The sequence below is a fragment of the Phaethon lepturus genome, unplaced genomic scaffold, assembly GCF_000687285.1.
Source record: "Phaethon lepturus isolate BGI_N335 unplaced genomic scaffold, ASM68728v1 scaffold34520, whole genome shotgun sequence".
NCBI classification, from domain to species: domain Eukaryota; kingdom Metazoa; phylum Chordata; class Aves; order Phaethontiformes; family Phaethontidae; genus Phaethon; species Phaethon lepturus.
This window is the reverse complement of record NW_010514613.1, coordinates 1-13,500: the sequence shown is the minus strand read 5'-3', so window position 1 is coordinate 13,500 and position 13,500 is coordinate 1. Positions and strand designations below refer to the sequence as shown.

The 13,500-nt window shown below is 47.9% G+C and overlaps 1 protein-coding gene across 1 annotated transcript; it reads right to left on the bottom strand.

Moving 5' to 3' along the window:
• Window positions 1-3,894: 3,894 nt before the first annotated feature.
• LBH (limb bud and heart development) lies at window positions 3,895-13,164 on the bottom strand. Its single transcript, XM_010293486.1, has 2 exons — window positions 13,042-13,164; window positions 3,895-4,294 (listed from the first exon to the last, which is right to left on the bottom strand). Exons 1-2 carry the CDS (start codon window positions 13,162-13,164, stop codon window positions 4,100-4,102), a joined length of 318 nt encoding a protein of 105 aa, XP_010291788.1. The 3' UTR covers window positions 3,895-4,099.
• Between the last annotated feature and the right edge of the window lie 336 nt (window positions 13,165-13,500).

The window sequence follows — 13,500 nt, the reverse complement described above, 5'->3', positions numbered from 1 at the left end:
GTGACTAGGCTAGCGGTTGGGGACTTTAGTTTCGGTTCTGATTGTGCTTCAAGGCATCACAAAGCAGAGCAACATCAACAGGGATGAAATTCCATGTCCTCAGCTGCTGAGAACTTCCTACAGGAGCTAAAATGGGAGGGGGGTGGCCCAGGTTACCCTTACCCGGCAGCTGGAAGGCAATGCTGGTTCCCCTGTTGCTCACACTGATAAGGAGCAGCGTGGTTACAGCAGAGCAGGACTTTGACACACACTAAGGGGACCTGTGTCTGGGGGGGTGGCTGCTCCCCATGTGCAGCACTGATGGTGAATTATCTTTGCACTCCTGGGTGCCTGGCTGCACCCAAACATGGGCAAAAGCCAGATGCCAAAAGTTCATCTGCTCAGTGTGTTTCAAGTGACTATGTGCTTTGGTGAAGCTGATCAGAAGTGGATACACACCAAAAAAAACAAGCCAAGTATTTGGGAGCGTGAACACAGACTGAACTAAGCAGGGCAACAGTGCACAGCTTGCTGCGTCATCGGGTGCAACTACAGGGCAAAGCTCTGGAGGAGGACAACAAATGCCTCAAGTTCAAGGAAGAGCCAGAAGAAAGATTGCTCTCTGCACAAAGGAAGGTCTTTATGCCACCCCTGAAGTTCTTGGGATGACTCAGGGTCACCCACACAGCAGAAAACCTATTTTCATGCAAATTCCAGTTTGACCGTAACAGCTGGAGCCCAGGACCAGGAAGAGCCCCCTCCTCACCATTGCTCTCCTGCCAGCACCACCCCGGGCTGACGCAAGGCAGCCCTGCAAGCATTGAGCCCCCCTCAGAGGCCAGCCCTTCTGCTCTGGCCCAAAACCAGCATGATGCATCAGGAAACAAAATGGATGGCTTCATTCTGACACGAGCCTGAAAAACCTGTTCATGTGAAGCACATGGAGTTTGCAGACAGGTTCAATCCATTTGCAGTTTTCCTAGCCAGTGCTGCATTTTAATCAGAGACCTTCTGGGGCAGGACTAAACATCTTCAAGGATTTCAGAGCAGCACCCCATCTTGGAAGTCCTTCAGCTTCTTCTAGAAGGAAAGCAACTCCATGCCTAAGGAGGGCAAGAAGTCAAGGCACCTTAATTAGAGGCTGATTGAAGAAAAGGAGAGGCAAGCTTCAACATTGCATTTATGTTTCTATGGCATAAAACATCCACACACCCAATAACAGCTAAGCACAATACAATTCATTTTTGAACTGTGGGGCTCATGTTGAGCATGCCCTCAGTTCAAGCATTAAATCTGAGGGTGATTAGTTAGTGTATTTAAACCAGCCTCATGCAAACATAACACTTGCCACCACCCAGCTTGTTCACATAGGTGAGATTAGAGTCTCTTACTCACCAAATCACAGGAACTTCTCTCCATCTATCTGAAAGATCAGGGTATTCCAGGCCATTTGCTTCTCACCGACTGGTTTTAGTGGAAAATTTATAGATACAAATACAGATTTTTCAGGACCATATAAGTTGGAGGAGCACTTTGCTGCAGCCTTTCGCACAGCAATAAGCAGCTGTAGGAAGATGGAAGGTAAAGATGCTGCCCCTCGCTAAGTTGATTTAGGCTTAGTCCCATAGGGCATGCTCTGAGGTCAGCCACATGCAAACATCTCCAGGTTCACAGCCAGCCTCAGCTGATAGACACAATTCTCTTCAGATATTTGCATTAGTCTTGCAAGTCAGCGCACCTCAGACCTGAAACACAAGGACTGGCCAGTATCTGGAAGGCTGACCATCCGACCCGCTTTGGCAGTAAGAACAAAGCCAGTATGTTTGGAAAGCATTTTCAAACTTTATTTACAACTGTCACAGTGACAAAAATGTAGTTTGAAAAAAATGCTAGCTTCTCCCTGAGGCTCAAAAAAGAATTACAGAAATATAGAATGTATATCATACAACAGGAGGAATTTTACTGGAGTGCTTTGTTCTTTAGATACGTTCAACAACAAATAGAAATATACACAATACTTCCAAAAAAAAGATGCAGACAGAAATATGCAAGTCTTTTTTAGGGCAGACAGCAGGTCTGAAAGTCCAGGGATTGCCATCTCATTGCTGCCCACGTGGTAGTATCTTTGATATACATCTTTGACTTGGTGGTACAGACGGTAGAGACCAATAGAGAATAACACTTAGAAATAAGACAACTGGCTGGTATGCAGGTGTACAAGCTCATTCCAGTAAGACAGCAAGACTAGAACAAGTGTTACAGATACAACAGCTGAATCCATCACTAGAGAAAATGGTATAACCACATCATGACCATTTGGTAATCAACTGTCCACCAAGACAGGCAGGGAGTGTAGATAACCAGGTCTGCACTGCTGGACCAGAGACCAGCTGCAGTGTAAGAACACTGAACTTCTCCTGCTTTGTGCTAACTCGTCTCCAAACTCCTATCTGTCTGAAACAGTTATGCAGAGCTGATAAATTATTGCCATTATGTTTAAACACAAGCAAGACAAGACTAGAACAATCCTGCCAATATGTTAAAAGCAGTTCCCAACCCCCAACAGCGTTTAACTACTCATGAGGTATTAAAAATACAAATACACACATGTCGAAATAGATTTTAAAAATGCAACCAGTTATAAGCAAAGGGGGGTGGCATTGGGATTATTATGAAAGTTTGGTTAAGGCCTTGACATTTCTTTTTCTCTTCCATGACCCAGATTTGGTTTAGGTGGTAACTGTTCTCATCCTAACCCACCACTGACTGGCTCCCAAGTTGGTCCCCAAAGCTGCAAGATCATCGCTTTCCAGAAAGCGGCGAGTTACCCTGTCTGGCAGCAGCCTGGTCTCCTCCCCAGACACAGATGACTTCTCCTTGGAGTAGGATACGGTGAAGAGGACACAACCACACACTTCACAAGCCAGTCTGCACTTCATTAAACACCCATGAATGTTTCACCCTTGCTATGAAGCAGAAGCAAGTCTTGTCTCAGGACACCCAGGCTAGTTCTCCCAACAAACCTCTCCTGCAAACCCCCCTCTCCCACTGATGATCCACACTAGATCTGGTGTTTCGTCTTTGGACTACCTCCAGGTCTGGCGGTACTCCCCACCATGCACACCCCTGCCAGCCTGTCCTGCAGTGAGGAGGCCCTGCAGTGCAAAGCTGGAGGAGATCCCCCACCCCAGCCCTCACAAGCCCATTGACCAGCAAGTTGGAGACATGAAACTCTACCACCTCAAGGACACCAAGGTATGGAGGCGTAATCCCCACCCTCTGGCTTTGGGCACTGTACAAGACGAGGCCGACCACAGCAGCCTCAGCAAATGAGAGAAAAATCCGAGGTGTTCAAATCTACATGAGCTCTTGCTGCAGACATCTGATGCGTATTACCTCATGCGAACCACCTGCAAGATAAACTAGGGCCTTGCAGTAGAGATGACAAGCAGCAGCCTAACATTATCCTGCAAATACAGCTGTTCAGCATTGAAGAGTCTAAAGGCAAACAGAGGGGAAGAAAACAGCTTTGGGAAAAGTGGCTGGAAAACAGGCTCAACAGCGAGAGCAAGAAACCCAACTACTCCTATGGATGCTCACATTACCCTAGGAGGTGCCAAACTGGGAAGGAACAGGCCCCTCATCAGTAGGGCATTTAGCCATGCTTCGCTATGGACACCCTTCCACCCCTGACACACAAAATGGAAGCTGTAAGAAAGGCAAATCTGAGACATGGCAGCTCTGTTCTCATGCTTTTAGCTGGAGGTAGCTCCCAGCTTAACACTGCCACCTCCAACTTTCCTCCCCCTCCCCGAGCTCCCCCCTCCAGCGGTCCTCATGTGGTCACCCTCTGCCACGTGCTTGGAATTTCACCGCTGCCTCCACCTTGGAAAAATACAGATAGTGATCTCAAGAACAGCAAACATTTCTCTACGTTACTTCCTTCCTTAGGAGGTCTGGTGACACCGAGGGCTTCAGTTCTCAATACAGAGAATACAAAAAAACTAAGATCTCGCAGGTGCAAAACTGAACTTGTCTTTTTTTTTTAAAAAGACTTTCAAAAAGAAGTGTGGCTCTTCCTTCAGAAGGGTGCGGTCCCTTGCCTTTCCTCAGATACCATTTATTGCTCCTTGTTGTCCTTCTTTGCATCTTCACAGTTTTCTTCCTCCTCTTCCTCCTCCTGTACGAGGAACTCTTCAGGTGGCCATCTCAGCTCACCACTCTCCACGTCACCCTCCGTTGGTTCCACCACAATGGAGGGCAGGCGGTCCTTCAGCTTACAGTAGCGGTCGAAGTCCGAGGGATCTGGGAAGATCTGAAAGAGTCAAGAAACAGCCTGTGAGGGCTGCATACAAGCAGTCTTAGCCAAAACCCAACTCTCAAGACACTTGGGTCTTCAGGGCAGACTAGTCTGGACACAGAGTAAACCACCGAGTGATGGGGAGACTCTTAAACTTGTAAATAAGCTTCTCTAATCTGAGTATTAGAAATAAGCGCTGTCCAAGAGGCTTCCAAAGCACGTGGTTGCTTGGATAGTGCTCGAACAGGCATCTGCCCTTTTGGCTGTTTATCCAAATGCCTCACTCTCCCCCCTTCACCCCGTCACTGCGTCTGCATTAATGCTCATGAGTTTGCACAGCGAGCTATCTCGATCGGAGGATCTGAGATCTCATTTCCTGCTGCTGGTCAAGCTACAGACGAGGACAGGCTTGTGCTCCAGGCTCTGCTGCTAGAAGGGAGGGGAGGCATGTGCACACCCAGTGCCAGAGCGGTCCAGACCCTTGCAGCAAGGGCCTGCCTCTGGTATCGCTCCAGGGCCACAGCACCAGGACAAAAGAGAAGTTCAGCTGCATTTTAGAGGTGTTTTGGCAGTGTTCCGCACGCCACAGCTACCATACGTCAGCAGTGAAAGTGTTGTTGAAAGTTGTCCGCAAGAGGACACTCATTTTGTGGAGGTACCTGTGGCATAGCCAGCAATGATGTACCCCGCTGCGAGGAACATGAGGACCCCCTGATCTCCAGCCCCCCAAGGTGCACAGAGCAGAACCTTACCCCTTTCCCTCCCGCATGGGCGCACATGCTCTGCAGCGGCACTGGGGCCCGGACTCAGCAGCAGTGCCACGGGGACGCATGCTTTGATCCTACCAGGCACCGAGGCAGAGACACAGGTAGAGGAAAAACTGCCACTGCAGCGTTAGCAGGAGGTTTGCGTGACCGAATCGCAGCGTGAACAGAAAAAGGTTGCTGTTGCTTATAGAGATGTCCTACTAGGGGAACAGCTTCAAGCCCCAGCTCATCCAGAAGATGATTGCTGGGTGACAAGAACCAACTGCCACATCAGATCCCCTGGTTGGTAACCAGAAGATTAAACAATTACCACCTGTTTATTTCAAAAAATTTTATCAGAGTGCCCATTTCACATCACTCTTGCATTTAAACACCCCAAAGAAGATAACCACAAAATGCATTTTTCCCCTCCAGGTTGTAGGTGAGGAGTCAGGCACTGTACTTTTCTTTGAACACCAGCTACGTCCACGTGAGCCGTCAGAGCATCCCTGCAGGGAACAGCACGGCCAGCCTCCGACGGGCATGCTGCTTGTGCATGCCTCAGACAGCAAGATCTCATCTGCTTTGATCTTTGCAGTTCTAGTTACAGCAGCAGGTTCCCCATCCAGGAGCACCGAGCATTAACCGCAAAGCATCATATTCCTCATGCCAATCAGGCAGGTACCCACCACCTTGGGAAGCCCTGGCCCAAACCCCAAAGAGAAACATCATCCTATCAACTTGTTCTTCAGCCTAGCAGCCATGAACCACACCATCACCTCCTTGTCAACACTTTTCCAGCGTTCAGCCACCTTTCTCCCTTGCACCCAAAGCTTTCTGGCAACCAGGTTACCAACCAAAGCAAGCCATCGGTTGCTGCTTAATGCAAAGTCAGGCAAGGTAACTTTGGGAGGGGCGATGTGCTCGGACAAGCAGCTCCGTGTGAAGGTAACACACAACAGGGCTCTTTGCAGACAGCCGTCTGGTCCTGGGGACAGTGGTGCAGGAGCCCAGCTCCTGCTACAGCACCCACCACCCATATGCTTTTCAAGCGCACGGCAGTGAGGTCTTCAAACGCAGCCATGTTGACATAGGCATTGCAGTATGACGCTGTCAGTCACTCCTGCCATGAGTGAGTAACTTTTTTGGAGTTTTGTGGCTTCTGCTTGGCCAAAGGTAGTTTCAGACACGCAGTGCATTACTGGAAGTACAGTCAGTGGCTCTTAAGCATCAACTTGTTATCTAAACTTGGGATAGGAAAAAAGTATCCTTGACATTACATGGTTTAGAAGGTTGCAATGGAAAAAGAAGTGTGGTTCAGAAGGTTACATAAGCTGATAATGCCATGAAAATAGCCTCCTGTGCAAGAAAAATAGCAGTATAATAATTAAGCTAACCTTTGGCTGCTATCATTTTAAGCACATTAGGTCAAATTGGAGCAATTTCTTTGAAGATAGCCTGCCAGGTTTTTTTTTCCAGAAACTAAGTAGTAGTCATTTCCTTAAAAACAAATATCCCCAAAATGTGGTGTGCAGCTTTTTTTAATAAAAAAAAAGCCCTAGCACAATCTTATCTCAAACAGCTGCAGGACAGGCCGAACCCAAGAAGGTCAGGATTTTTTCCACTAAGTCATGCTTTTTAATCGTTGAGGCAGCATGAAGTGAGATGTTGCAACCGCACTTTCAAGGGGTGTGGACAGTCAATGGAAAAAATACACAAAGGCAGATTTCCTCCCATGTGATGAGCAGGGCAAGACAGCAGGCCAAGCACAGGGACCAAAGGAAAGATGTTTTCAGATTAAGACTCCAGTTGCACATCTGGGGAAGCTGGGTGGAAAAGTTACCCCAACCAGCCTCCCCACTCCAAAATAAGCTGTGTTGCCAGGCTCTTTATAAAAAGATAAGCAAGCACCAGCTTTCTGCTGTCCCACACCAGTAGAGCCGTGCTGCATTTGTTGGTCCCGTATGCCTAATCTGGTCCCACTCCAGATTTAGACAATGGGAAGGAAAAAAAAGCAACTCTCAAACTCGCAGCAAGGTCCCCACTGGGAATACAGCAGCTCAGCTCCGACCCGCGAGCTCTGCACCCTTCTGCACAGCAGCCAGGACAGCTTTGTCTAGCAAAACCAGCCCACAAACCTTTCTGCTCGCACTACTCAGCTCAGGCGTGTCGGAGGAAGACTCTGCATCTCCCCACCACCCAAAAAGTACAGCAGCCACGGGTTAACTTCTCCCCCTCATCTGTCAGAGGGAGCCACCTTGCACGCCGCTGAAGCGGGTGCCTACTTCTGGCTGATCTGGCCACTTGACAAGAGACAAATGGCAATCACCAACTGGTCATGACAGCTACCTAACAGCAAGTTCAGCAGCAATTCAAAGGTATCTTCGTCCCCCTCGCTTGCATGACACAGCACGAGGGGCTGCAACCACTTCTGCAGAGCCCGACCCTCCTGTAGCTGAGCCCCAACTCCTGGCCCATGGAGAGATACATCCAACGCCTTTAGAGCCCACAGAGGACACGTGTATTGCTTCCGACGCTACTCACAGCTCCTCACCCACAGCAAGTCTAGTCTTCACAGGCCTCTCCAGATTATGTTTTGGGAACTTGCCCTCCTCATGGACTGGTCCAGATCACATGCAAATCAACTGAACTCTTGCCTTGCAGCTAGAAAAGGGCATCGAAAAGCAGAACTTGAAATTGAAGCTTGAAATGATTTTAGAAAGATCATGTTTGCCTCTGCTTCAGATGATCTAGCTCCACTATCCTTGAATGAAGTCTTGGCAACAAGAATGGAAAGTTTTCATTGCCCTGGGGAGGCTCATACCCTCTCTCAGCATTCACAGGGATGGAGAAACACCAAAAGCAAGAGAGATGTCAGACAATTAAGAGGATTAGCTCAGAGCTACCATAATCCAAATGACACTTGTAAATTTAAAACAACTTCCACATGTGTACTCCATACCAACACCCATAGTTAAAATGCTTGTCTCCCCTCCCATGGGGATGAAAACTATTTCAATTATATTGCAGGGAGACTGAAGTAATTAGATCTTTCCAAATTAAGTTACTGTTTTGGGGGAAGGCTTTGCTTTATTGTAATACTATACAAGCCTGGAAGTGCTGCACTGAGGGGCATACCACTTCAGGTATAGGGTACACCCCTGACATACACGCATCACTCATCCTCCCAGTACTGAAGAGCTACATTTTGTGTCTCTTTAGCAGTATCAAGTCAATATTCCGAATCTCAAGTCAGCACTTAAGTTCTTGAAATAAAACTTTACTGCCACTGAGAAGCATGGCAAACTCATTTCAGGAAATACTTAAATCATCTCTCAGTGTCCTCTTTGGAGGACTTTTTCCTCCATAAGAAGCAGTACCAATACATATATTTATTCATACAGTAGTCATGACTCTAAACTGAGCTCCGTCTAGTATCCACATAGCAGCCTGTGACTCAGGTCTATGAACTGTGACAACTCCCCAGCCATGGACAAATTGCCCTGTCTTGGGGGACAGGGGCTGGGGAACTTCGTACATAATAACAATTTTCCAGAGTAATAAGGCATCAAGTAGGAAGGAAAAAACATGCACTGAGATGTTCTGATTAGCTGCTGTCTTCAGTTTGCATTTCAGTGGAACACATTTTGCACAGCGTAGCCGCGAACATGATTGTTTTGGCTCTGTTTATCCCATATCCTGCTTCTGCCTTCATTTAAGGTCCCAGACCCTGGAATACACATTGACTCAGCCTACTAATCTTGTCTAGTAACCATACATCGCATGTGCTGTGTGAACAGATTACCCTAAACTCGCTTGCTATCACCACCTTTTTGCAGCCCAGCCTCAAGACCTTCAGCAGCAGCGCGCACCAGCTCCAGTACAGGACTTTCCCTGCACGAATAAAGGCTGCACAGACATGAAGTGCCTTACAAGCAAACAAGGCAATCACCGTGGAAGCTCAGTTTCCATCAGCCCTTTGCCATCAACCCCAGGGTCAGTAACATATTGGTGCCCCAGTTTAGACGGGGAGATGCAGCAGATCGCAGCCCAGACCCCTCAGCACGCAGCATCACAGCTCCCTGAGAAAGCCACTGCTTCTCTGGTGCTGGTAAAGAGGTGTTGCATTCATCAAAAATTATTTCCCCAACAAGACAGACAACCCAAAGCTTTCACCGCAGACACTGGATGGAACGTTAAGCCTATTTACCTAGATTCAGTCAGTCTGACGTGATTCACAGCTAGCTGTGGCTGTGATTAACCTAGACAGATCCCAGCATGACGCGATCATGACTTAAAAGAGCTCAAGCTCCCCATGACAACCAAAGCCCAGCTGATGGCATGAGGCAAGCTCAGCCTCCACATGCCAATCTGCTAAAAGGGAGCCTAACGTCCTGCCAGGACCAGCGAGCCGGCCAGACAACCAGTCTGCAGCAAAATAGCACACTCAACTCGGGACACAGCATTTGCTCAAAATAAACTCTTTGGGTATCAAAGCGTTCCCAGTTGTGCTTAGACCCTGCTCCACTTCCAAGAAGCAAGGCAGGATTCAGGTCAAGGTACTGTTTCGACAACAGCTCCATGAAATGATTAATTCAGCCTCTTGTTTCAGTAGCACCGTCCGTGCCGCTGTGAGACGGCATCAGAGGACAAGCTGGCAGAGTGCTGATGAGGCTTTTCGGAGGACAGGTATATCTAGGGGCTGGAAAATAGCAAACGGTGCATTAGCTCTGACTGGCAGCAAAAAAGGCCCGGCTCGCCGAGGCTGCCAGGCAGGAAGCACACGGAGCCCTCCATAGGCACATCTGTTGGTCGCAGGGGCATCTTGTGCCATCAGCTGCATGTCAACGAGTTTTTTGTTTAGTAAGTCCCATGGGAATTATGGGACATCTATTAAAGATCCAGAAATAGCTCTTCACTGCGGGCACAAGACCCAGCATGACATCATCTCTTCAGCTGCATCTTCTGTTTTGTCTGTGCCACCCTGCTCTGAGACTTGTGCCCTGATTTCACCATTCGCTTTCACTCAGCCCCTTTAAATCTGTTGGCTGAACCACCTTCAGGGGGCTCAGAGCTGCTTTACATCGCAAATACAGTAATAACTGCATAATATTGCATCTATGCAATAAGCACAAAAAGGTTCCACATAGAAAGGTTCCAAAATTAGCACATTCGCTTACAAGCATTTTGCTTATTAACTGGAAAAAGGCATTTCTATGCTGAGAAAGCACATTTTGCAAGTGAAACGGTACAAATTACTAAGCCTAGACCAGCAAGTCAATTATCACTGATACGACTTCTGCAGTCTGAGTTTTCACATCATTGCTCAAAGAGCAGTGATGGCCAGGCCACCAAAGGCCAGGGAGCTTCACTAGCGGGGTGCACACCTCCAGCTGATGTCTAGACAGACACTCCAGAGCACAAGCAGAGGCAAGGAGGTGAAAGAGGCAGAAGGAAAAAGTCAACAAGCCAAGCTGCCTCCGTAATCTGCAAGGTTATGGGACATGGGACAGAGGAATCAGACTGCTGAAGTTTAAACTCATACTGAGTATGTTTCCTCAGTTTACTTCCAAGCAAAGGCAAAAATAACTTCGAAACAGTACTGTTGGTTGGACAAGTCTGTCTGCAGCAGATAGTGATGTGCTTTACGGTTCCAGCAAAGCTGCTATACCATCTCCTCTGGTCCAGACAGTTTCATGTCTGCATATGGTGGTAGAAGCAGCCCCCAGGCTCACAGCTAGGATCCTGTGGACCAACTCTCAGGCAGTCCCTGCTCTGCACAGCTCAAAGGGAGACATTTTTAACCTAATTTTGAGGTCAACTCTGCAGTAAAATAAATACAAGTTCTACTGCTAGAACGAGAGCAACTTTTGAAACTAAAAGCTTGCCTCTCCCACTTCTGGCTCCACTTTTTTTTTTGCCTCTCATAGCCAGCCAAGGGCTGTTACACTCACATGACAAGTGCCCAACTCTGCAGATGAGTGGAGAAAGATGTTGCGGCTTAGAACAACAAACCTCAGTGCAGGAGCAGTCATGCTCCATTAGCCCTGTCTGGTTTTAAGTTATGCCACTACAGCCCTCAGTCTAGCATACAATTTTCCATGTACCAAACTCTCTCCATCAGCAAGATGAAGCGCAAAGTACTGAAGTCTGAGGTAGAACAAGAAGTTCATGGTGCAATTTGCATCAGATTTGTCCTTGCTGTTCTCACTTGAATTTTAAGCCCTTTAAGGATGCTTTCAACTTACCTTGATGCAACATTCTCAGTCTAGCAGGCAGAAGAAGGCTGAAGCCTGCTGCCCAAACCTCTTTACACTAACCTGATTTAGAGGTAGACCTGCTACACAGCCCACACACCACTAGTGCCCCATCAGGATCTTCCATTTCAACATCTCAATCCTTTCTGCCATCAGTTTGGCTTACAACAAAGTGAAGTACCAGCAGGCAGTTCCCAGCTCTTGCAGGCATCTGAAAAAAGTCATCTATGACTAGACCACTACAGATGAGAGATCCAGGATGCAGAAGCCCTGCATAGATATGAGTCGTCAGCATTTATGACTCACACACCTTCAGGTTCAGATGATCCACTCAAAACTGAACAGGCCTGTTCCCCAGTTGGCCCAAGCAGACTTATCAAGGTCATTACCACTTGAGGGGGGAAAAAACATCACTGAAGCAATCATTAGAACAAGCAGGGCACCTAGATTCTGCCTCTCACTGGAAAATTTGGGTAGTTAAGTAGAGGCATTTGACCTGATTGGGTTAAACCTCTTCATATGGTGACCCATAAAGACAACCGAACACCCCATGCAGGCTAGTTTGATTGCTTCAGGTTTATAACCGTTCTCACTGCTGTACGCTCCCTCTATAGGAAAGAAAGGCCATATGCTTTCCACTAACTCAAGCACTGAAGCACAGCTGTTTCCATACACAGGCAATAAACCAAACAACTTGCACTATCCAGATCCAGAATTCTGACCAAAAAGCCATGCACCCCTTTTCCTCCCACAGCTTTGGCTTCTGCTGAAGGCCTCAGCCACAGCCCAAAGTTCAGTTGATCTCATGCTCCAATGCACTGTTACTGCCTTGTAGCTCATTTAAGACATAAATATGCAAGCATACAATAGCACACCTCATTTGAATGCACACTTAGAGCAACTGCCTCTGTGCAGGTTGTGTAACATCTGCAAAGAGCCCTGCATCAGGATCTTCCATTAAGAGTCACCCGATGCACAGACCAGATGCAAGTCATCTGCATGCACTCAGCACCCATGTTAAATCTCATCAATAAGTCTCTTGGAAGGGTAGGAAAACACCGATCTAGGAGGCTAAGATGCACAACTTATTAACTACAAGCTAGGAAATGAAAGGGATATTGAGACCAAATGATTGCGGCTCAACCTAGTTTAAGACCCCACCTTCACCCCAGCCATTGATCTAGAGGTTAGTAGCTAATTACATTGTTCACAACTTTCAGAATGAATGCAGCTCATGCTTGCAGGTACTGGTATCTCCAGCGACATTGCAAGGCTTGTTTAGGTTGTCCCTGGCCTCACTGGATCTGAGGGTTAACCCTCCCAAACAGGCCCATCAGTCAAGAAAACCAAGAAATAGATCAAAAACTTTAAGTGCCATATAAACACCTCCCTCTTGCTCTAGGCAGATCATTTGTGTGCCGCGTTGAAGAGACTCCAGAGTCCTCTCAGTCTGGTGAGTGAGGAGAATCCTTCTCTAACCAACCTCCCCGCCTTTCACCAAGCCCCCATGAACACTGACTGAGTGGGGGCTCGATTGCTTCGGAAACAATGAAGTCCTTTGCCAATCCTGTCTGATACCGAGTGATATTTTAGACAACCGGCTCCTGCCAAGCAAACATTCCAGTCTGTTGACTAGATCTCACTATAGCAAGACCTGCTATTAGGTCAGGCTACAGAAAGGTACACTAGACCGAGTCTGCAGTCCAGCCCCAGCAATTCCACAGGGGATTACTGCCTAAGCAGCCAGCAAAGCGCTTACCTGATACGACAGGCCATCCTTGCGGGGGCTTAGCCCAATCTCATCCATAGCTGGGGTGTTCATCATCACTTCAGTCATGTCAGCTGCTCTCAGATAATCAGGGCTAGAAACAAAAGACAGCATTCAAATCACCCGAGGGGGCTCCAGAAGGGCAGAGCAAGATTTAAGTAGCAGCGGGAAAGAAAAGCAAGCAGAAGAGGCTGTCGGCAGTCTATTTCTGGTCCCTTCCTTCCCGCCACCCCTCGGAAGGAGGTGCAAAGAGCCAGTAAGCCGGCGCTACATGCCCTCCCCCCGGGAGCAGCCCCCCGACTGCCGCCCCGAGAGCGGAGCTGAGGAGCACCTCGGGAGGCCTTCGCAGCAGCGCTTCGCTTTGAACTTCACTTCCTCCAGCGCTGCCCCCTAAGGGGGGAAAGTAAAATAAAAAACACAGTAAATAAGTGCAAGCGCTAGGGGGTTGGG